The sequence below is a fragment of the Oscarella lobularis genome, chromosome 18, assembly GCF_947507565.1.
Source record: "Oscarella lobularis chromosome 18, ooOscLobu1.1, whole genome shotgun sequence".
Classification (NCBI taxonomy): domain Eukaryota; kingdom Metazoa; phylum Porifera; class Homoscleromorpha; order Homosclerophorida; family Oscarellidae; genus Oscarella; species Oscarella lobularis.
In genome coordinates, this window is record NC_089192.1 from 1982230 (window position 1) to 2004391 (window position 22162).

At 45.5% G+C, this 22162-nt stretch overlaps 3 protein-coding genes and 1 long non-coding RNA gene across 13 annotated transcripts; 1 reads left to right on the forward strand and 3 right to left on the reverse strand.

The window, feature by feature from the left end:
• Positions 1-225: 225 nt before the first annotated feature.
• On the reverse strand, positions 226-9645 carry LOC136198174 (mucin-16-like; the record flags this gene model as incomplete). Its single annotated transcript, XM_065988081.1, has 21 exons — positions 226-372; positions 430-667; positions 725-1022; positions 1098-1322; positions 1377-1475; positions 1544-1600; positions 1648-1723; positions 1774-2075; positions 2132-2519; positions 2572-2675; positions 2733-2844; positions 2915-3055; positions 3107-3190; positions 3243-3334; positions 3391-3481; positions 3532-3619; positions 3670-3779; positions 3837-3938; positions 4006-4112; positions 4163-4216; positions 4273-9645. Coding segments are annotated over 21 exons (8169 nt in total), but the record flags the coding sequence as incomplete, so codon positions are not given.
• LOC136198218 (mucin-2-like) lies at positions 9644-16505 on the reverse strand. Of its 4 annotated transcripts, none has more exons than XM_065988126.1 (8): positions 16382-16505; positions 16247-16332; positions 15985-16053; positions 15776-15885; positions 15683-15713; positions 15506-15601; positions 15298-15447; positions 9644-14831 (listed from the first exon to the last, which is right to left on the reverse strand). In XM_065988126.1, exons 7-8 carry the CDS (start codon positions 15368-15370, stop codon positions 9646-9648), a joined length of 5259 nt encoding a protein of 1752 aa, XP_065844198.1. In that variant the 5' UTR covers positions 15371-15447; positions 15506-15601; positions 15683-15713; positions 15776-15885; positions 15985-16053; positions 16247-16332; positions 16382-16505; the 3' UTR covers positions 9644-9645. The 4 variants fall into 4 exon arrangements, with proteins under 4 accessions (XP_065844198.1, XP_065844195.1, XP_065844197.1 ...); XM_065988123.1 differs by having other exon boundaries at positions 15985-16088; XM_065988125.1 differs by having other exon boundaries at positions 15506-15630; positions 15985-16088.
• A 711-nt stretch (positions 16506-17216) lies between these two features.
• On the reverse strand, positions 17217-20038 carry LOC136197738 (26S proteasome non-ATPase regulatory subunit 10-like). Of its 4 annotated transcripts, XM_065987558.1 has the most exons (12): positions 19651-20038; positions 19527-19582; positions 19065-19240; positions 18629-18751; positions 18534-18566; positions 18386-18484; positions 18232-18336; positions 18070-18180; positions 17920-18021; positions 17767-17868; positions 17650-17715; positions 17217-17601 (listed from the first exon to the last, which is right to left on the reverse strand). In XM_065987558.1, exons 3-12 carry the CDS (start codon positions 19185-19187, stop codon positions 17296-17298), a joined length of 1170 nt encoding a protein of 389 aa, XP_065843630.1. In that variant the 5' UTR covers positions 19188-19240; positions 19527-19582; positions 19651-20038; the 3' UTR covers positions 17217-17295. The 4 variants fall into 4 exon arrangements, with proteins under 4 accessions (XP_065843630.1, XP_065843632.1, XP_065843629.1 ...); XM_065987560.1 differs by lacking the exon at positions 19527-19582 and having other exon boundaries at positions 19920-20038; XM_065987557.1 differs by having other exon boundaries at positions 19527-20038.
• Positions 19444-21937, forward strand: LOC136197739 (uncharacterized). 4 transcript variants are annotated; one of them, XR_010672577.1, is made up of 10 exons: positions 19444-19484; positions 19535-19621; positions 19674-20072; positions 20196-20230; positions 20278-20359; positions 20410-20670; positions 20726-20945; positions 21000-21053; positions 21461-21805; positions 21887-21937. It is a non-coding gene; the product is annotated as an uncharacterized lncRNA (long non-coding RNA). The 4 variants fall into 4 exon arrangements; XR_010672578.1 differs by having other exon boundaries at positions 19674-19860; positions 19937-20072; positions 20410-20945; XR_010672579.1 differs by having other exon boundaries at positions 20278-20372; positions 20424-20945.
• The last annotated feature ends 225 nt before the right edge of the window (positions 21938-22162 follow it).

A 22162-nucleotide genomic window follows, 5' to 3' on the forward strand; every position in this document is an offset into this window, starting at 1 on the left:
TTCGAGGCCAAGACCGCGAAAGCCGATCTACGATAATCTCACCGAAACGTAAGAAATAGCGTCGATGCAGTCGGAAAATCGAGTCAACAACCGCCTCTGAGCAAACGTCATTGTTAATTGGCGAAGAATGCCACGCGGCTCGTATATCCGTGAAGGGTCAACAGTTTTTCCTTGCAAAGCCGTCCACCCTATACGGAGAGACGTGCGAAAAAAGACACCGGCACATATTGCGCAAAACATCTATTGCCTCATCACTTCAGCAGACGAATAATGACCTAAAACAAAAGTCACTAATCACGCGCAAAACAACAACAAAAACAGAAGCATTCAGCCTGAGTCTCTGCTCACTGCTCAGTACCCATATGACGGACTCTGAAATAAAGATATAATACGTGAGTGATATAAATTCTACGAGAAAATACAATGCACCTTCTGTGACGCCAACCAATCACTGATGCCGCGACAGCAGTGACAAAAATGACCAACATTGCAAAAGCCAAGACAACCCAGTCGACGATTATTGTCTCCTCGTCAACAACAACGGCTTTATTTCTTGATAAGGAAGACTTCTCATACGTCACGCCATACGTGCCAGTGACACGGCATGGAATGCCAGAAGAGTGAAACACGCCGTCGTCCTGTGACTGATTCGAGTCGCACGGATCGACTTTAGAGACAATTTACATAAAGACACGCACACTATATATAATAATTCAAAATTTACCTTGTTTACTATTCACGAAGGTGAGTGCAATCTCTTTTGTTCTAACTGGAGCCACGCCGCCAGTATAGAAGGCGCCAGTCGGAAATACGATAGCCAAAGTGCGATTATCATCCCAAAAGCCAACAGTAGGAACATCATTCAAGTGTTTGGGTAAGAAGCTGACGAGTTTCGTCAACTGAGATCGACTTAAAACTGGCGGCGTATTTGTGGCCTGTGAGAACTTGACAATAACAGTTGTCCCCGGAAGGACGTCGTCATTCGATGGCTCTTCAACTTGAACAGACGTCACATGAACTCTCTAGAGAAATAAACAAAAAATTATTTTGAAAACGCTTCAGTTTAATTACCCGTTTAATACTAAATTAATACGCACCTTTCGCTTCTGACTGAACGTTTCCGTGCGCTTATCTGCACCTAACACGTTTTCCTCGTCTACGTCACGACGACGACGACGACGGCTGTTTTTCTCAGCAACGCATTCCATTCCACCTTGGATCAAGAAATCCGGTGGGTTGTCGTTGATAGTGATGATGTCCACATGTGAAACGGCACTGCTGCTTGCAGGTGGTTGTCCATTGTCAACAACTGTGAAAACGATCTATGAAAGATGATGGCTAATCGCGAATTCGGAATTAAATATATTAAACCACACCTTGCGGCCAAGTTTCACAAGAGAAACGTCGCTGATGAAAATTGTTGGTTCGGCAGCCGCAGACGCGTAAAATAAACGTCCAACCACGCATGCATAGATCTACATAGAGAAAAAAATAACATTGCGCAGTAGCACTATTTGTGTCAAATGACTATTATATAACAGACCGCGCCATCGTCTACACCGGTGAATGTGAGCAGTTTAAGTGATCGATCGGGTTCATACTAACAAAAGATATCGTTAATTACAATGTTGGATTCTTTTTACACACCGTCAGGCCGGGACATGCTGTCGGATTTCGTAAGAAGATGTACTCATCGGCATCAAGCTTGTCGGGATAAATTGCCCTGCAAAAATAAATGATATTCACATAGACTTCGTCATTGCCGTTTCTTACGTCAATTCCACGGTCATTTTGGAAATGCTGTTCATTTCTATGGAATCGTCAATAATGACGGCGTGTGGTCGACTCACGACGTGCTGGCCAACGTTCTGATTTTCTGTGAAGCTTATGCGATCGTCATTTCCTATTCCGACGCCCAAATCCAATTGCGGACCATCGTTGACAAAGACGGTGGAGACGTTCACAAATACTGGCAAGCTTGCAGTCCCCTCTCTGTCCCAAACGGTAACCGTGATCTGAGACACGACTCTCGCTGGTTCAGAGACGGTGATGTCATACGTGGCGGAACGCAATATCTACAGTTACAAGGAAGGTAAAGACACAAAAGAGAAACATATATGTTAATTTGTACTTCAAGATAAACCGCCAAAGAGGCGACGCCGCTCAGATAAACAACGTTCGTGCCCGATCCAACAATGGTCACTCTGAGGCCACTTTCAACGGTTTCATTGACGAATATGATGTCTCCAGGACGAGACGTACTGAATGAAAGCATGGCATTGCCAGCAAAGAAACTGTCCACATCAATCAGTACAGTAGACATGGGGAAGATGGCTACAGGCGATCCGTTTTCGACGTATGTAATCGAATGAGATCTATCTGCAAGTGAAGCAAACTGAGGGGGCTGACTGGACGGCGAGAAACGTAGAATTGGACCGTCGTTGACAGGAGTGACCAAGATGGGAAGTATGGCTGGAGCGCTGCTGTTCTGCCCATCGTTCACAGTCACATAGACCATTCTATCAACACAAGTCATTTATGAAAGCGCAATATAAATTCTATAATAATAACCTTGTGTCTGACGAAAGATTGAAAGGAGGGTTTAAATTGTTGACAAAACCGAAAGACGACAACACCATTTCGTAATATTTGATTCCAGCGCTTCCACATAGTCTCTGCGAAAAACAAAAACATAGAGAAAACGTCTCTCTACGGACACGCTTCAGTTGTACCACAAACTGATTTTCGCTGTCACTTTCGATATTTATACCAAATGCCGCCGCAACAGACGAATTCAAAACCAACGCGTCACCATCGTGCCCATTCACAAGTCTAACCGTTGCTCTTTATAGAAAAAAGGACATATTGTCAAAATCATCGCGATACGTTGTCTGACTAATTAAAGAAGGATTACCCTGTCATGTTGACGTCATTGACATCCGTTATGTTGACACTACCATCGGGAAGCAAACTTGGTGGATGCCCTTCTGTGTAAAGCAGATCGTCTTGGGTCAATGTTACGACCGGAGCAACGTTAAAATCAATTAGCCGGACGCTGAAGAAAACGCTGTAGAATTAATAATAGCCATTATTGTTGAGGACGCACAGAACAGTGGCAGTTGTCCTGAACTTCCCGTCAAATACGTCGAACTCAATAGTGACGTCGTCCAATCCTTCAAAATCTGATTCCCTGAAATTGAACACTATAAAATGTCTAAATTATTATCTAAGCATTGCATTACAAATTTGTGTAAGTGACATTATTGAGAAGAGCTTGAAAAACAACAGTCGATGCATTTCCAGTGAAAGAAATTAATTTTCCAGCCTCTTTTACCTTGTACAACGTTCGTAAATAATTGCGGTACATTAAACACTGTACAGAACTGTTACCTCTGTCTCAACTATTTCACTGTGATCTTTAATTGCCACAGTCCCACTTCCACTTGACAAAATTCTCGCAGTGGCAGATTGTATAAGATGGCTGTCATTTAAACATAAAATCAGTCAAACATACTGAAAAAGATCGAATACATTTCATGATCCGGGTCCGTAAGAATGAGTGAATTGCTGGTGACATCAATAGAAGTTCGTCTGCCTTCTTCGTATCTTATAACAGGCGCTTCAAAAAAATTATAGCGAGTGCTTTATTTTAAGGTAGAAAAACTTTACTTCCGATTGTTAAAACAGGTTCTTCGTCGTTATTTCCAACAAACCTAACTGTCACGCCAATCACAGGAGTAGAAAACCCGTTCGAATCAATGACCGTAACAAGAATTGTTCTAGAACAAAAGACAATTTGGCACAACAAGGAAAGCTACTCAGTAAGTATAAGATACCTTTGATAAAAATCCGGATCTACTTCGCGGTTGAAAAAGGCAAGAGAAAGAAGTACGTGCGTCAAATTGCTTGAAGTAGCGCCTCGTCGAACTTTTATTCCTCTAATAAATTTTAGTTAAGATCGTCACGCCAATCTCACAAAAAACATTTTGCGATTGTATAACATACCTGCCAGGTGAAAGCGTAAATTGCGACGTAAGAAGACCAATTATGGCATTCCTTTCATAAATTTCAAGTCTTCCCACAAAAGCGGCTTCGACTGGATTAAAGGAGACCTACGCAGAAATAATGTTAAAAAGCAAAACGTAAAAAAACCAGAACTTACACGCTCGCTCAAGCTCGCCGGATTCGTCAATTCAACGACTACTTCTCTCCAGTCCTTACATAGTCAATTAGCCAAATACGTATTATTCAATTTTTCCTTAAGTTAAGAACCTCATTGCCAAATGCAGATGCGTCTAGATTCTCCTCTTTTGGTGCAAGCCAAACCGTCGAAAGTGGCTCACGAGACAGAACGGTTCGATTAAGTGTCGTATTATCAGCGACGTTAAAATCGACAGCAACGTGTTCACATTCGCTTACTTTTCCCAGCGCCCCAGTACACGTAAAGAAATCAACGATTCTACACGTGTCGTTGCAACCGTCACCGTCCTTTCCCGTTCCATTCAGCGTGTCGCACTGCTCAAAGAACTCAAGAATCCCATTTCCGCAATTGAAGCACTGACTCGGCCCGTTGAATTCGTCATTGACCGGACACACAAAACCGTCTAGTATAGTGCAGCTGAACGAATCGCAGCCGAAGCCGCTCGAACCGGAATCGCAATCTTCACCGGGAACTCGCATTCCATCGCCGCACGTTTGGACGGAACAATTGCTTAGTCCTCCCACTGGAATTTGGCATCGGAATCCATTCTCGAGTACGCAAGCGGACGAGCAACCGTCTCCGTCGACGTTGTTGCCATCGTCGCATTCCTCAGATTCAACTTGGAGAGTTCCATCACCGCACTCAGGACATTCAACAGTGACATTACTGCCACTCTGAATGTTATTAAGTGCTTGGCAATAATCGGTTTGACTCGTAGAATTAGTGCCACTGCTGACGAGCCCATAAACACCCGATGTTTCGTTGATTGATCGGCGGAACCGGTTGCCGCCGTTCCTGCGGCGAATTTCGCATTCCAACAATGCATCATTGCTTAATTGCAAAGAAGAACCGGTTCCAGTAATTAAGTCTTCGAATACCGACGTTAGCAGATTAATAATTGTTGGCGATCCTAAGTTCAGGGCAGTGTCAATCCGTCCACATATCACAAAGCCTTCTTCCTCCAAAGCAGATCTAAGTTCAGCAACGTTTGGTGAGTTAGCCGGACACGATCGCACAATGTCGAGCATTATGTCAAAGTTGACATCGCGATAAGTAGACGATTCCTCCAAAATGTCTCGCAAAACTACCGCATCGTCAGCTGAAAAAAACGTATTGCAAAGATCGTCCTTCCGTACGCATTCTCCGAGGCCATTAAACAGACGATGGTCAACGAGACGGCATTCTTCGGCAAAGGGCGCAAACATGCGAATGACACCGTAAACGTCGGCAATAGTATTGCTCGTCAAGTTCGCCAGACAGATTAAGACTTCGCTCCCCCACGTGTTGAAGTTGCCACTTCCACTTGCACTACAAGCAGGAGAGAGGAACGTATCGATATAGTTGGGTGAGTCACAAGGAAAGACACGTTTTGCGCACAAAATGAAATCGGTGCAGCTCTCAACGAGGGACGAACAGCGAGCTTCGCCTGTTGTTCCTTCTGGCGTATTTGACAAAGGAAGACTTGTTCCTACCGAAAGAGTCGTTGCTTCTGGAGTAGTCGGGTCCGGAGGAGTAGTTACTAGAGAAGTTGTGGGACCAGAAGATGTTGCTTCTGGAGTAGTTGGCTCTGGAGTAGTAGGTTCTTCTGCAGTGGTGGGACCAGAAGTTGTTGCTTCCGGAGTAGTCGGTCCCGGTTGAGTAGTTGCTTCAGCACTTGTGGAACCAGAAGTTGTTAGTTCTGGAGTAGTCGAATCCGGTGGAGTAGTTGCTTCTGCAGTCGTGGGAAGAGGAGTTGTTACTTCTGGAGTAGTCGGTTTCGGTGGAGTAGTTGCTTCTCCAGTCGTGGGACCAGGAGTTGTTGCCTCTGAAGTAGTTGGATCTGCAGTTGTGGGACCAGAAATTGTTACTTCTGGAGTAGTTGGTTTTGGAGCAGTAGTTGCTTCTGCAATGGTTGGACCAGAAGTTGTTACTTCTGGAGTAGTCGGTTTCGGTGGAGTAGTTGCTTCTCCAGTCGTGGGACCAGGAGTTGTTGACTCTGGAGTAGTTGGTTCTGCAGTTGTGGGACCAGAAATTGTTACTTCTGGAGTAGTTGGTTTTGGAGCAGTAGTTGCTTCTGCAATGGTTGGACCAGAAGTTGTTGCTTCCGGAGTAGTCGGTTCCGGTGGAGTAGTTGCTCCTGCAGTAGTGGGACCAGAAGTTGTTACTTCTGGAGTAGTTGGTTCTGGAGGAGTAGTTGCTTCTGCAGTTGTGCGACCAAAAGTTGTTACTTCTGGAGTAGTTGGTTCTGAAGGAGTAGTTGCTTCTGCAGTTGTGGGACCAGAAGTTGTTGCTTCCGGAGCAGTCGGTTGCGGTGGAGTAGTTGCTTCCGCAGTTGTTGGACCAGAAGTTGTTACTTCAGGAGTAGTTGGCTCTGGAGTAGTAGGTGCTCCTGCAGTTGTGGGACCAGAAGTTGTTACTTCTGGAGTAGTTGGTTTTGGAGCAGTAGTTGCTTCTGCAGTGGTTGGACCAGAAGTTGTCGCTTCTGGAGTAGTCGGTTCCGGTTGAGTAGTTGCTTCTGCAGTAGTAGGACCAGAAGTTGTTACTTCTGGAGTAGTTGGTTCTGGAGGAGAAGTTGCTTCTGCAGTTGTGGGACCAGAAGTTGTTACTTCTGGAGTAGTTGGTTCTGAAGGAGTAGTTGCTTCTGAAGTTGTGGGATCAAAAGTTGTTACTTCTGGAGTAGTCGGTTCCTGTGGAGTAGCTGCTTCTGCAGTTGTGGGACCAGAAGTAGTTACTTCTGGAGTAGTTGGTTCCGGAGGAGTAGTTGCTTCTGCAGTGGTGGGACCAGAAGTTGTTACTTCTGGAGTAGTTGGTTCTGGAGGAGTAGGTGCTTCTGCAGTTGTGGGACCAAAAGTTGTTACTTCTGGAGTAGTCGGTTCCGGTGGAGTAGTTGCTTCTGCAGTCGTGGGAACAGGAGTTGTTACTTCTTGAGTAGTCGGTTCCGGTGGAGTAGTTGCTTCTGCAGTCGTGGGACCAGGAGTTGTTGCCTCTGGAGTAGTTGGTTCTGCAGTTGTGAGGCCAGAAGTTGTTGCTTCTGGAGTAGTTGGTTTTGGAGGAGTAGTTGCTTCTGCAGTGGTTGGACCAGTAGTTGTTGCTTCTGGAGTAGTCGGTTCCGGAGGAGAAGTTCCTTCTTCAGTTGTGGGACGAGAAGTTGTTACTTCTGGAGTAGTTGGTTCTGGAGGTGTAGTTGCCTCTGCAGTTGTGGGACCAGAAGTTGTTGCTTCTGGAGTAGTCGGTTCCGGTTGAGTAGTTGCTTCTGCAGATGTGGGACCAGAAGTTGTTGCTTCCGGAGTAGTCGGTTCCGGTCTAGTAGTTGCTTCTGCAGTTGTGGGACCAGAAGTTGTTGCTTCTGGAGTTGTTCGCTCTGGAGTAGTAGGTGCTTCTGCAGTTGTGGGACCAAAAGTTGTTACTTCTGGAGTAGTCGGTTCCGGTGGAGTAGTTGCTTCTGCAGTCGTGGGAACAGGAGTTGTTACTTCTTGAGTAGTCGGTTCCGGTGGAGTAGTTGCTTCTGCAGTCGTGGGACCAGGAGTTGTTTCCTCTGGAGTAGTTCCTTCTTCAGTTGTGGGACCAGAAGTTGTTACTTCTGGAGTAGTTGGTTCTGGAGGAGTAGTTGCTTCTGCAGTTGTGGGACCAGAAGTTGATGCCTCTGGAGTAGTCGGTTCCGGAGGAGAAGTTGCTTCTTCAGTTGTGGGACCAGAAGTTGTTACTTCTGGAGTAGTTGGTTCTGGAGGAGTAGTTGCTTCTGCAGTTGTGGGACCAGAAGTTGTTGCTTCTGAAGTAGTCGGTTCCGGAGGAGAAGTTGCTTCTTCAGTTGTGGGACCAAAAGTTGTTACTTCTGGAGTAGTCGGTTCCGGAGGAGTAGTTTCTTCTGCAGTTGTGGGACCTGAAGTTGTTGCTTCCGGAGTAGTCGGTTCCTGTTGAGTAGTTGCTTCTGCAGTTGTGGGACCAGAAGTTGTTGCTTCTGGAGTTGTTGGCTCTGGAGTAGTAGGTGCTTCTGCAGTTGTGGGACCAAAAGTTGTTACTTCTGGAGTAGTCAGTTCCGGTGGAGTAGTTGCTTCTGCAGTCGTGGGAACAGGAGTTGTTACTTCTTGAGTAGTCGGTTCCGGTGGAGTAGTTGCTTCTGCAGTCGTGAGACCAGGAGTTGTTGCCTCTGGAGTAGTTGGTTCTGCAGTTGTGGGGCCAGAAGTTGTTGCTTCTGGAGTAGTAGGTTTTGGAGGAGTAGTTGCTTCTGCAGTGGTTGGACCAGAAGTTGTTGCTTTTGGAGTAGTCGGTTCAGGAGGAGAAGTTCCTTCTTCAGTTGTGGGACCAGAAGTTGTTACTTCTGGAGTAGTTGGTTCTGGAGGAGTAGTTGCTTCCGCAGTTGTGGGACCAGAAGTTGTTGCCTCTGGAGTAGTCGGTTCCGGAGGAGAAGTTGCTTCTTCAGTTGTGGGACCAGAAGTTGTTACTTCTGGAGTAGTCGGTTCCGGAGGAGTAGTTGCTTCTGCAGTTGTGGGACCAGAAGTTGTTGCTTCTGGAGTTGTTGGCTCTGGAGTAGTAGGTGCTTCTGCAGTGGTTGGACCAGAAGTTGTTGCTTCTGGAGTAGTCGCTTCCGGAGGAGTAGTTGCTTCTGCAGTAGTGGGACCAGAAGTTGTTACTTCTGCAGTAGTTGGTTTTGGAGGAGTAGTTGCTTCTGCAGTGGTTGGACCAGAAGTTGTTGCTTCCGGAGTAGTCGGTTCCGGTGGAGTACTTGCCTCTGCAGTAGTGCGACCAGAAGTTGTTACTTCTGCAGTAGTTGGTTCTGGAGGAGTAGTTGCTTCTGCAGTTGTAGGACCAGAAGTTGTTACTTCTGGAGTAGTTGGTTCTGGAGGAGTAGTTGCTTCTGCAGTTGTGGGACCAGAAGTTGTTGCTTCTGGAGTAGTCGGTTCCGGTTGAGTAGTTGCTTCTGCAGTTGTAGGACCAGAAGTTGTTACTTCTGGAGTAGTTGGTTCTGGAGGAGTAGTTTCTTCTGCAGTGGTTGGACCAGAAGTTGTTACTTCTGGAGTAGTCGGTTCCGGTTGAGTAGTTGCTTCTGCAGTTGTGGGACCAGAAGTTGTTTCTTCTGGAGTAGTCGGTTCCGGAGGAGAAGTTGCTTCTTCAGCTGTGGGACCAGAAGTTGTTACTTCTGGAGTAGTTGCTTCTGGAGGAGTAGTTGCTTCTGCAGTTGTGGGACCAAAAGTTTTTGCTTCTGAAGTAGTCGGTTCCGGAGGAGAAGTTGCTTCTTCAGTTGTGGGACCAGAAGTTGTTACTTCTGGAGTAGTTGTTTCTGGAGGAGTAGTTGCTTCTGCAGTTGTGGGACCAAAAGTTGTTGCTTCTGAAGTAGTCGGTTCCGGAGGAGAAGTTGCTTTTTCAGTTGTGGGACCAGAAGTTGTTACATCTGGAGTAGTCGGTTCCGGAGGAGTAGTTGCTTCTGCAGTTGTAGGACCAGAAGTTGTTACTTCTGGAGTAGTTGGTTATGGAGGAGTAGTTTCTTCTGCAGTGGTTGGACCAGAAGTTGTTACTTCTGGAGTAGTCGGTTCCGGTTGAGTAGTTGCTTCTGCAGTTGTGGGACCAGAAGTTGTTTCTTCTGGAGTAGTCGGTTCCGGAGGAGAAGTTGCTTCTTCAGCTGTGGGACCAGAAGTTGTTACTTCTGGAGTAGTTGCTTCTGCAGTTGTGGGACCAGAAGTTGTTGCTTCTGGAGTAGTTGGTTCTGGAGAAGTAGTTGCTTCTGCAGTTGTAGGACCAGAAGTTGTTGCCTCTGGAGTAGTCGGTTCCGGAGGAGAAGTTGCTTCTTCAGTTGTGGGACTAGAAGTTGTTACTTCTGGAGTAGTTGGTTCTGGAGGAGTAGTTGCCTCTGCAGTTGTGGGACCAGAAGTTGTTGCTTCTGGAGTAGTCGGTTCCGGAGGAGAAGTTGCTTCTTCAGTTGTGGGACCAGAAGTTGTTACTTCTGGAGTAGTTGGTTCTGGAGGAGTGGTTACTTCTGCAGTTGTGGGACCAGAAGTTGTTGCTTCTGGAGTAGTCGGTTCCGGTTGAGTAGTTGCTTCTGCAGTTGTAGGACCAGAAGTTGTTACTTCTGGAGTAGTTGGTTCTGGAGGAGTAGTTGCTTCTGCAGTTGTGGGACCAGAAGTTGTTGCTTCTGAAGTAGTCGGTTCCGGAGGAGAAGTTGCTCCTTCAGTTGTGGGACCAGAAGTTGTTACTTCTGGAGTAGTTGGTTCTGGAGGAGTAGTTTCTTCTGCAGTGGTTGGACCAGAAGTTGTTGCTTCTGGAGTAGTCGGTTCCGGTTGAGTAGTTGCTTCTGCAGTTGTGGGACCAGAAGTTGTTGCTTCTGGAGTAGTCGTTTCCGGTTGAGTAGTTGCTTCTTCAGTTGTAGGACCAGAAGTTGTTACTTCTGGAGTAGTTGGTTCTGGAGGAGTAGTTGCTTCTGCAGTTGTGGGACCAGAAGTTGTTGCTTCTGGAGTTGTCGGTTCCGGAGGAGAAGTTGCTTCTTCAGTTGTGGGACCAGAAGTTGTTACTTCTGGAGTAGTTGGTTCTGGAGGAGTAGTTGCTTCTGCAGTTGTGGGACCAGAAGTTGTTGCTTCTGAAGTAGTCGGTTCCGGAGGAGAAGTTGCTTCTTCAGTTGTGGGACCAGAAGTTGTTACTTCTGGAGTAGTTGGTTCTGGAGGAGTAGTTTCTTCTGCAGTGGTTGGACCAGAAGTTGTTGCTTCTGGAGTAGTCGGTTCCGGTTGAGTAGTTGCTTCTGCAGTTGTGGGACCAGAAGTTGTTGCTTCTGGAGTTGTTGGCTCTGGAGTAGTAGGTGCTTCTGCAGTTGTGGGACCAAAAGTTGTTACTTCTGGAGTAGTCGGTTCCGGTGGAGTAGTTGCTTCTGCAGTCGTGGGAACAGGAGTTGTTACTTCTTGAGTAGTCGGTTCCGGTGGAGTAGTTGCTTCTGCAGTCGTGGGACCAGGAGTTGTTGCCTTTGGAGTAGATGGTTCTGCAGTTGTGGGGCCAGAAGTTGTTGCTTCTGGAGTTGTTGGCTCTGGAGTAGTAGGTGCTTCTGCAGTGGTTGGACCAGAAGTTGTTGCTTCTGGAGTAGTCGGTTCCGGAGGAGTAGTTGCTTCTGCAGTAGTGGGACCAGAAGTTGTTACTTCTGCAGTAGTTGGTTTTGGAGGAGTAGTTGCTTCTGCAGTGGTTGGACCAGAAGTTGTTGCTTCCGGAGTAGTCGGTTCCGGTTGAGTAGTTGCTTCCGCAGTTGTGGGACCTGAAGTTGTTGCTTCCGGAGTAGTCGGTTCCTGTTGAGTAGTTGCTTCTGCAGTAGTGGGACCAGAAGTTGTTACTTCTGCAGTAGTTGGTTTTGGAGGAGTAGTTGCTTCTGCAGTGGTTGGACCAGAAGTTGTTGCTTCCGGAGTAGTCGGTTCCGGTTGAGTAGTTGCTTCCGCAGTTGTGGGACCTGAAGTTGTTGCTTCCGGAGTAGTCGGTTCCTGTTGAGTAGTTGCTTCTGCAGTTGTGGGACCAGAAGTTGTTGCTACTGGAGTTGTTGGCTCTGGAGTAGTAGGTGCTTCTGCAGTTGTGGGACCAAAAGTTGTTACTTCTGGAGTAGTCGGTTCCGGTGGAGTAGTTGCTTCTGCAGTCGTGGGAACAGGAGTTGTTACTTCTTGAGTAGTCGGTTCCGGTGGAGTAGTTGCTTCTGCAGTCGTGAGACCAGGAGTTGTTGCCTCTGGAGTAGTTGGTTCTGCAGTTGTGGGGCCAGAAGTTGTTGCTTCTGGAGTAGTAGGTTTTGGAGGAGTAGTTGCTTCTGCAGTGGTTGGACCAGAAGTTGTTCCTTCTGGAGTAGTCGGTTCCGGAGGAGAAGTTCCTTCTTCAGTTGTGGGACCAGAAGTTGTTACTTCTGGAGTAGTTGGTTTTGGAGGAGTAGTTGCTTCTGCAGTGGTTGGACCAGAAGTTGTTGCTTCCGGAGTAGTCGGTTCCGGTGGAGTACTTGCTTCTGCAGTAGTGCGACCAGAAGTTGTTACTTCTGCAGTAGTTGGTTCTGGAGGAGTAGTTGCTTCTGCAGTTGTAGGACCAGAAGTTGTTACTTCTGGAGTAGTTGGTTCTGGAGGAGTAGTTGCTTCTGCAGTTGTGGGACCAGAAGTTGTTGCTTCTGGAGTAGTCGGTTCCGGTTGAGTAGTTGCTTCTGCAGTTGTGGGACCAGAAGTTGTTGCTTCTGGAGTTGTTGGCTCTGGAGTAGTAGGTGCTTCTGCAGTTGTGGGACCAAAAGTTGTTACTTCTGGAGTAGTCGGTTCCGGTGGAGTAGTTGCTTCTGCAGTCGTGGGAACAGGAGTTGTTACTTCTTGAGTAGTCGGTTCCGGTGGAGTAGTTGCTTCTGCAGTCGTGGGACCAGGAGTTGTTGCCTCTGGAGTAGTTGGTTCTGCAGTTGTGGGGCCAGAAGTTGTTGCTTCTGGAGTAGTTGGTTTTGGAGGAGTAGTTGCTTCTGCAGTGGATGGACCAGAAGTTGTTGTTTCTGGAGTAGTCGGTTCCGGAGGAGAAGTTCCTTCTTCAGTTGCGGGACCAGAAGTTGTTCCTTCTGGAGTAGTTGGTTCTGGAGAAGTAGTTGCTTCTGCAGTTGTAGGACCAGAAGTTGTTGCCTCTGGAGTAGTCGGTTCCGGAGGAGAAGTTGCTTCTTCAGTTGTGGGACTAGAAGTTGTTACTTCTGGAGTAGTTGGTTCTGGAGGAGTAGTTGCCTCTGCAGTTGTGGGACCAGAAGTTGTTGCTTCTGGAGTAGTCGGTTCCGGAGGAGAAGTTGCTTCTTCAGTTGTGGGACCAGAAGTTGTTACTTCTGGAGTAGTTGGTTCTGGAGGAGTGGTTGCTTCTGCAGTTGTGGGACCAGAAGTTGTTGCTTCTGGAGTAGTCGGTTCCGGTTGAGTAGTTGCTTCTGCAGTTGTAGGACCAGAAGTTGTTACTTCTGGAGTAGTTGGTTCTGGAGGAGTAGTTTCTTCTGCAGTGGTTGGACCAGAAGTTGTTACTTCTGGAGTTGTCGGTTCCGGAGGAGAAGTTGCTTCTTCAGTTGTGGGACCAGAAGTTGTTACTTCTGGAGTAGTTGGTTCTGGAGGAGTGGTTGCTTCTGCAGTTGTGGGACCAGAAGTTGTTGCTTCTGGAGTAGTCGGTTCCGGTTGAGTAGTTGCTTCTGCAGTTGTAGGACCAGAAGTTGTTACTTCTGGAGTAGTTGGTTCTGGAGGAGTAGTTTCTTCTGCAGTGGTTGGACCAGAAGTTGTTACTTCTGGAGTTGTCGGTTCCGGTTGAGTAGTTGCTTCTGCAGTTGTGGGACCAGAAGTTGTTTCTTCTGGAGTAGTCGGTTCCGGAGGAGAAGTTGCTTCTTCAGTTGTGGGAGCAGAAGTTGTTACTTCTGGAGTAGTTGCTTCTGGAGGAGTAGTTGCTTCTGCAGTTGTGGGACCAAAAGTTTTTGCTTCTGAAGTAGTCGGTTCCGGAGGAGAAGTTGCTTCTTCAGTTGTGGGACCAGAAGTTGTTACTTCTGGAGTAGTTGTTTCTGGAGGAGTAGTTGCTTCTGCAGTTGTGGGACCAAAAGTTGTTGCTTCTGAAGTAGTCGGTTCCGGAGGAGAAGTTGCTTTTTCAGTTGTGGGACCAGAAGTTGTTACTTCTGGAGTAGTCGGTTCCGGAGGAGTAGTTGCTTCTTCAGTTGTAGGACCAGAAGTTGTTACTGCTGGAGTAGTTGGTTCTGGAGGAGTAGTTGCTTCTGCAGTTGTGGGACCAGAAGTTGTTGCTTCTGGAGTTGTCGGTTCCGGAGGAGAAGTTGCTTCTTCAGTTGTGGGACCAGAAGTTGTTACTTCTGGAGTAGTTGGTTCTGGAGGAGTAGTTGCTTCTGCAGTTGTGGGACCAGAAGTTGTTGCTTCTGAAGTAGTCGGTTCCGGAGGAGAAGTTGCTTCTTCAGTTGTGGGAGCAGAAGTTGTTACTTCTGGAGTAGTTGCTTCTGGAGGAGTAGTTGCTTCTGCAGTTGTGGGACCAAAAGTTTTTGCTTCTGAAGTAGTCGGTTCCGGAGGAGAAGTTGCTTCTTCAGTTGTGGGACCAGAAGTTGTTACTTCTGGAGTAGTTGTTTCTGGAGGAGTAGTTGCTTCTGCAGTTGTGGGACCAAAAGTTGTTGCTTCTGAAGTAGTCGGTTCCGGAGGAGAAGTTGCTTTTTCAGTTGTGGGACCAGAAGTTGTTACTTCTGGAGTAGTCGGTTCCGGAGGAGTAGTTGCTTCTTCAGTTGTAGGACCAGAAGTTGTTACTGCTGGAGTAGTTGGTTCTGGAGGAGTAGTTGCTTCTGCAGTTGTGGGACCAGAAGTTGTTGCTTCTGGAGTTGTCGGTTCCGGAGGAGAAGTTGCTTCTTCAGTTGTGGGACCAGAAGTTGTTACTTCTGGAGTAGTTGGTTCTGGAGGAGTAGTTGCTTCTGCAGTTGTGGGACCAGAAGTTGTTGCTTCTGAAGTAGTCGGTTCCGGAGGAGAAGTTGCTTCTTCAGTTGTGGGACCAGAAGTTGTTACTTCTGGAGTAGTCGGTTCCGGTGGAGTAGTTGCTTCTGCAGTCGTGGGACCAGGAGTTGGTTCTTCTGGAGTAGTTGGTTCTGGAGGAGTAGTAGTTGTTGGACCAGAAGTTGTTAGCTCTGGCGTAGTCGGACCTAAAGGGATTGTAGGTGCTTCAGTTGTCGAGTTCTCTAAAGAAAGACGTGTTAGCGTCATGCAAACCGCACTTGAACATTAGATAGATCGTTTCTGAATCTACCAAGCAGCTTGGCACGAAAATATTAATTCATCAGAAGCTAATGCTGTTAGGGCGGGAATTAGTCATGGTACGTTCTACTTAGTAGTTGAGAAAGCGAGCGCAATGTTTTTAAAACAGGTTCAATCAATTATAGAGAGCTCACGCCCCCTTCCGCAATTCGCCCCAATCAATTAAGCCAATAACTTCAATGACGCGCATTGCGGGCGGATCCGCTCAGGAATGCGCCTTTTTTTGAACAACCGCGACTTAGACTTGCGCTCGTTCTGACCATGCTCTAACGTCAGAAAAAATCAACTGGGATATAAAGAAAATAATGCAGAGAAATCGTCTGCCGGAGAGGAGAAGCTGTTAATTCTACACTACTAGATGAAGCGCAAGTGTGCATTCAATCGACTTGCCTTCGCCGTTAACTCCAAAGAGGACACCGCAGAGTAGAAAACATAGCCTCAACGGCACGTTCGCGGGCAACATCTTCGTCGCCGATTCAGCGGATTCCCAACAGGGTCTTTGATTCTCGTTCCAAATGCGTAAAGCCGCTTTCTGAGGTTCTAAGGAGAAGAGATATTGGCTTGGTGTGCGGATGCTGCGTCTATAGCGCGCAATGACCTGCGCTCGAACGAAGTTAGACAACTAATTGACCAAATCTGCCGCCTCACGCGGGCAAGAAGCTCCAAAACAAACACTCTCACTCGAGACTTCAAACTGCGAAAAGTATTAAAATTAATCCACGACTGGTAGAACGAAGATCATGAGAAAAGCGCGCAAAAAGAGTCAGACACTTACGCGGATTACGCTGCTCGCGTCATCCGAAATCCTACAAAGAGAGAGAGTTTATAAGGTATCTATGCCTTGGGGCAAGACATTTGTGGTGCTTACATCCTGTACCGTACGGTGATACACTGACAGAGAGACAGACTTTCCTTGCGAGGTCTTCTGTTTTCAAGGCGACGACTAGAAAGGCGCAGACCGTTGTATAGTTTCTCTTCCTACGGAAATATCGTCACATGATATAATTATGTATTGTCTCGTGACAGGTAACTGTAATTAAGAGAAAGAATACGTTCTCTACTTCTTATATATTGTACCCAGTTTGGAACGTCTTCTCCACATCGAAAGTACCAGATCTGATTTGCCGACAAGAATCTGCCCATTTTCTGGATGAACCAGGAGTGAAACGGTAAGACAAAAACTAAAGAAAGGCTTTATATTCTCTTCTACACTTATCTATATGTACATGTCTTAAACTATCTACACCGTCGATTTTACCTCTAGCGGCCAAGAATTGAAGATATAAATTTTAGAGCATCACTCTCTACGATCTTATTCGAGTAGGTAACGTTACACTACCTTGTGATCGCCATTCGCCTCAAGTCTGCAGATCCTTCTCAAAATATCTCCTATCGCTGTTGAATTGCCAACTTCCAATCAGAACTCTGAGGAGTGACATTCTAAAGAGATTCGACTGGATCGCTCAACCAATACCGAACTAAAGCGCCAATAATGTCCAAAAGGAATGATTAGATCTCAGGGATCCACCGATACCGCCGGAAAGATCTTCGCTAACGCCGGTAATCGTCTTTTTGTTGCGATGCGTATCGTGCCGATACGGGCTTTGCAAAACCCGTATAAATTTTCGTCAAATCGAAGTAAGACGGAGCGCAAGAGCAACGCGAGTTGCGCTCATTGTGGCTGCGAGCCTAAGAGAACTTCCTAACTACCGAACAACATAAAAGATGTCGGGTAAAATATGTAGAATCACGAAAATACAGTAGAGTCATAGACTAGATTTTGATCCTTCATGAACTAGATTCGACTGATTGCAGAGAATGATCATAGAAGCGAAGACTGGCTTTGAAGACAGAGAGGCAATTCAGAATTGTAGATATCTAATAACTGATATATGTTAATACTTTGGGAGTATAACGATTCCCATTTACCAGCGTATGTTCTCTCTAAAGAGTTTGATGCATGAGAATTGACATTTTCATCCTTATTAGCCAATCTGCGTCACGTGGTCACGTGAATCATGCCAAAATATTAAAAGATGGCAATAGACCAAGATTTTTAAGTAAATAAGAAAACTTATTTAATTAAAAAATTAAAAACGCGAGGAGTGTAACGACGTTCACGGCTATATGACTGTACTCATAGTGACTAGTAGACGTTTTTTGCATTATCATTCTCTAAACGGTTATACGGGCCTTGGACTAAAAACTCCCGTATTTTATAGGGTAACCGGCTTTTTGCAGTTTTCTCTCGAAAATCGGCTCACCCTACCATGTACGGGCTTTTTCTCATCAAATGCCCGTATATTACATATAATAACAAAGCCATGTTAATTTTTATTCAAAATAATCAGTTTGTCAAAAAAACGTAAAAAAACAAAGAAAAAATGTCTAACCATACAGCTCATCGAATTTCCTTCTGATGGCCCTTCCACTGATGCCAACCTGCTTAAACCAAGCTAGAAGCTTGCCTACGGTTGGGGAACTTTCTGCTTGATTTTTCCACGCCTCCAGTATCTTCAACATGCGTGGGACATCGCGGGGAGTAGAATTGCGAACAGCTTCGACTTCACCCGAGGATATTCCAAGCAGAACAGCAATATCTTCCCACTTTGATGCGTCAATAAAAGCGCATGTTCTCATTAAATTCTCCGGCACCAAGACATCGTCAGAAGGAAAACAAAATATGGCAGTGTCCTATTAAAATTATTACATGCAAAAAACAAAATCAAAATGATGACGTACGTAGTGCTTTTGGAGAAGAGCTTTCATTTTATCATCACTTGCCACCTCATGCGGCGACCTTCCCTTCTGAGGTTCAATTTATATATTCCATTCAATTCAGGATAGAAAAGACTTTACCTTGTCTCGAGACGTGACGTCAGCACCCTTCTTAATCAATAGATCAATAATGGACTTGTCTGTCGTCGCTTGTGCAGCCTTATGCAAGGCACTTTGTTTCCACTACAAAGGTTTGTTAAGAGAACGACTGAGAAAATGAGAAGTCGGACTAACGGTATCAGTAGCAGATACGTTTGATCCTAATTCAATTAGCTGCTTAATGACGACGAAAGAAGCATTTTCTTTGCACGCGTACAGTAAGGGTGTCATTCCAACCTAAAAATAGCATTTCTAATCAAAATTTCGAAATTCTGTGAACGAGACCTTATCAACAGAATTGATATCAAATCCGCTTTCAATGACAAGGAATCGAAGATGCTCTTTCACATCGTCATCTTTACACTTTGCGGCATAAAACAAAGCCGTCCTCATTAACTGAAAAGGAAAACGACTTGTTTACTGACTTCGTAGCAAAAGACATCTCACGTTATCTTTGGCTTGACAGTCAGCTCCTTTCTCGACTAAGTAGCGAACTTTCGCGAAACGATTGATGGAACTGAGACACGCATCCATAAAAGGAGTTTTGCCCCACTGAAAATGAAAGACAATAAACAGGGGGTCACAAGAATGATCTTGTGACCTTGTTGGTGCTATTAACAGCAGCGTTGTGTTCCACAAGCCATTTCACTCCAAAAACGCTTCCAAACAAGCAGGCGTGATGCAGAGGAGTGTTCCCACACTATTACGAATATTGCACATATAGAAAATAAAAGCATATTTTATATCACCCTATCAACCGCTTTGCCTCTCACGCTCATTCCCTGTTATTGAAAATATAATAAAAAAGTTTCGTCAATTTTTTTTCCAAAATTTGTTATGATACCCGTCTTGATTTCCTATCGACGTCTTGTTGCAAAAACGCATAGCTTAGCCACTCGTCGGCTTCTTCCTCTTTCTCGAATTCTCTTCCAGCCACATAGTGAGGCAATAACCAGTTATTCGACGCCTTAGAGAAAGAAAACAATCGTCAGCATGCAGCGACGATTGAAACAAATATTAATGCGGCTTAAACATATGTGAAATTATAAAAAGATTATTCGATTCAGAATTTTAACTATTTATTTTGGCCCACAATTTGACACCTGAAATAAAATAAAAATATTTGTTGTCACTTTAGGGCAAGGTTTCGGTGTCAACATATCAAAGTCAAAGTGTAAGAACTTCCAATAATTAATCAGCCTTAGTTATATCTACTCAACTGGCTACATGTCAGGAGATCGACATATACCCAGATTTACGTCAACACGAGCACTTCGCACCTCACAGTACTGCTCGGATCGAAAGCCTTTTTCCCTAAGAAAAAACTTCTTCAATTCATCGAGATTTCTCTTCTCCAATATCGTCTTCAATCGATCGATCGTAAAATGAGTGGACGACGTCATTCTCGACTGCGATACTTCGTCTTATAAGCGACTTCTTCGCTTCTTTCTTGGCGCTACAAGAAAACGAAATTGAAAGAGGGCTCGATCGCCTCGATCAGGAGCTAGCGGGCAAAAACAAGTGAAAGCAAAGAAAGCATACTCTCAAAATATGGTCTCGAGGAACAAAAGAATACAGGATAAAAGGCAAAAGGCCAAAACGCTGGCGTTTCAAAGACGTGGTCACTACCGCGCGCTAAGGCTGAAGCCTTTCGCGGGTAGGCTTGTCGCGAACAGGGCTCTTCGCAAAATGGCATATGGGTCACAGCTAAGTTTCTGTATTTTCAAAGCTATAAGTCTGACATTTTTAGGTCGTTGCCGAGTCGGGGGTCGGAGGATCCGGAATTGTCAGATCGAAACTGCGAAGAAGCCAAGCGCCAGAAAGCAGATTTCGCCACGTAATTCTTGTGCTTTTTGAGAAAAATACTTCTATCTCTATCTTTGCCAAAGGCTTTTCAAAAGCGAAGATTTTTGGGATTTGACCGTCGTAGCAAACGGCCGACGTTTTCGTGTTCATTCGGCAATAATCAATTAATTAAAGCTCGCCTAGGACCAGCCTTTTCTGTTCCTCAACCTGGACTTCTGCAAGAGCTAATCGTTCGTCATGTCGCCGAAGACGTCGAATCCGCGCGTTAGAGTACGTACGAGGAGAAGCTACAGTCTGTAGAGGAGTATTAATTGCCTTTCATTGTTTACCTTTCTTTGTTTATAAGACATTAGGAGCCTCTATTCATCGGACGACGTTCCCCAAGCAAGCGTTCTGACGGAACTGGCCAGAGCTTCGCTGTCAGCGTTAGAGAAATCAACGGACATTGTCTCAAATACGGGGTTCACAAAACCCGTATAACCGTACGTCATTGTTGTACGCTCCTGCGAATAAAACGTCCCTTAGCTTGTGACCATCGATTGCGATGGTGACCCTAGTTTAGTAAGTGACATCGTGCATGTAACTGAAGTCTTGTTGCTGTCCAGGTCTCTAAAACTTTTCGTCACAGAAGAGAAAAGAAGTGAGTGCTCAAATTTTTTAATTGTTTATTATAATTTTTTCCCGTAGAGCCAGATGTCGTTTTTGCCTGCGGCTTATTCGTCGCTAAATTGCCTAATGAATGAAAGCAAAGAAGACCTGACGTAAAATGGTCAGAAGATACTGTAAGCTGCAACAGACGAAAACATATAATTTTTACAGCAAAACTCGCTCAGGAAGCTGACCAAGTGCCTACGTATGATTCGTGAACTACTGGCATTAACGTAAACTACGTATTATAAGCCATGATGTATTATATACCAACTTGGATTACCTTTGTTAATCGGTACTAAATGTTCACTGTATTGCATAGAGCAGGATTCATGAGACAGCCAAAGGTGGACTTATAATTCAAAATCCCAACCCTGCTTTGACTTTAATGTTGCAGTAACAAGCCCATGAGCTTATAATGCGTACATTACGGTATTAATTAATTATGGGACTTGTGGAATGTGTACAGGACCAGTCCCCTGCACAGGTCGATCGACAGAGTCTCAGAATTTTATTGATTTGAAGAAAGGAGTGTGTGCAGATAGATAGATAGATAGATAGATACATAGATAAATAGGTAGATAGATAGATATCGACGTCCGACCTCCTTCGTAATTACCATGGGAGGAAACCTAGAATGAATTACTCTACATCATTTCCTTTCACTGATGTGTAGTTCCGCCCGCCCTATAGCTATGCCTCCTAAGGTAAATTAGTATATAGGAGCTTACCGGACCTCTCTGCGCATCATTTACTTTCAGCGTCAAGTTGGATTGCTCTTGCTCAGTCAGCCGTCTCACCCTTCTCAGCCTCAGGTAACCTCAGGTCGCCGGGTTTAGCTGATGTATTTTCTTACTATACTCGCGCGACCCTAGCATGATCGACATCCCTTCACCTTTTTCCTGCATGTAGGCGCTTTTATATCCTAAGGGCGACCTTCCCTTTTCGCGTTAATTGGATCACGACGGCTACGTTCGAAGTGGCACCCCGTCAGGTAGACCTATACATGACTCCACAGCGCGATTGGGTATTCCGCAAGAATTAGGGAGGTTAATTCGGCCTGTCGTCCACTTTTTCCGATACTCTTTGGGACCATGAAGAAGGACTTTTCCCAGAGGCTCGTCTAGTAATCTAAAGCTAGTTTTCCTGGTTCAAACCGCTTTGCATGACGTTACAGGTCAAGCCCCTTCCCGTTCGGGAATATCCTCTGGTTTTCCTGTAGAATCCTATCAAATGCAGCAACAACCGCAGCAAGAACTGCCTACTGTGGTCGCCGCTGGCGCATATACAAGCCCTCCTTACGTCGGCCAAACAGTACGACAAAACTATTTACACTGCACTACAGTGACTTAAGATTTTTACTCGCCTGTGCCTCTTTGCCAGAGCGTTACGGAGTCTATTAACGGACTCCTAATAATCCTTTTCTGCGCTTAGACTTCTATTTTGCCGTATGTAATATATTTCTTAGCTGGCTAACAGGCCCAACGATTATTTTACTTTGTCGGTATTCACTCTCCTTTGTTGCTGTAGGCCCATCGGTATTTTTGCCCTACTGTACTCAAGCAAGGTTAGCTTTAGCCTACATAGTCGCGGCAATGTTTCATTGTCTCTAGTAGTAAATATTCAAATAACTATTGCATCATCTTAGGTTCGAAATGACTTTGCCGCAGGCGATTTGAGTGGGGCCGAAGAAGCATCGAAGAACGCCGTTAGGGCTAACGTTGTTGGCATTATCTTCGGCGTGTTAGTTCTTATAGGTGTTATTGTTTATGTCGTAATCGCCGTCACTTCAATATGACGGAATCCTGTCGAATGGAGTTCTAGACTCTTACTGTGAACCTTACTGCTTTAATTAGAGCGGTTGTTTGTTTGTTTTAAGCGTTTTGTTTACTCTAGCTTAGGTAGGAGTTTGAGGTTTTCAGAA

Excerpts from the sequence above, each read along its gene's own strand:
- LOC136198218 (XM_065988126.1), bottom strand. The coding sequence starts at position 15,370 with ATGTTGCCCGCGAACGTGCCGTTGAGGCTATGTTTTCTACTCTGCGGT. Across the intron at positions 14,832-15,297 it reads CTTTGGAGTTAACGGCGAAG|AGAACTCGACAACTGAAGCA; the intron begins GCAAGTCGATTG and ends GTCTTTCTTTAG.
- LOC136197738 (XM_065987560.1), bottom strand. The coding sequence starts at position 19,187 with ATGACGTCGTCCACTCATTTTACGATCGATCGATTGAAGACGATATTG. Across the intron at positions 18,337-18,385 it reads CTGTTAATAGCACCAACAAG|TGGGGCAAAACTCCTTTTAT; the intron begins GTCACAAGATCA and ends TTTCATTTTCAG. Across the intron at positions 17,869-17,919 it reads ACGTATCTGCTACTGATACC|TGGAAACAAAGTGCCTTGCA; the intron begins GTTAGTCCGACT and ends AAACCTTTGTAG.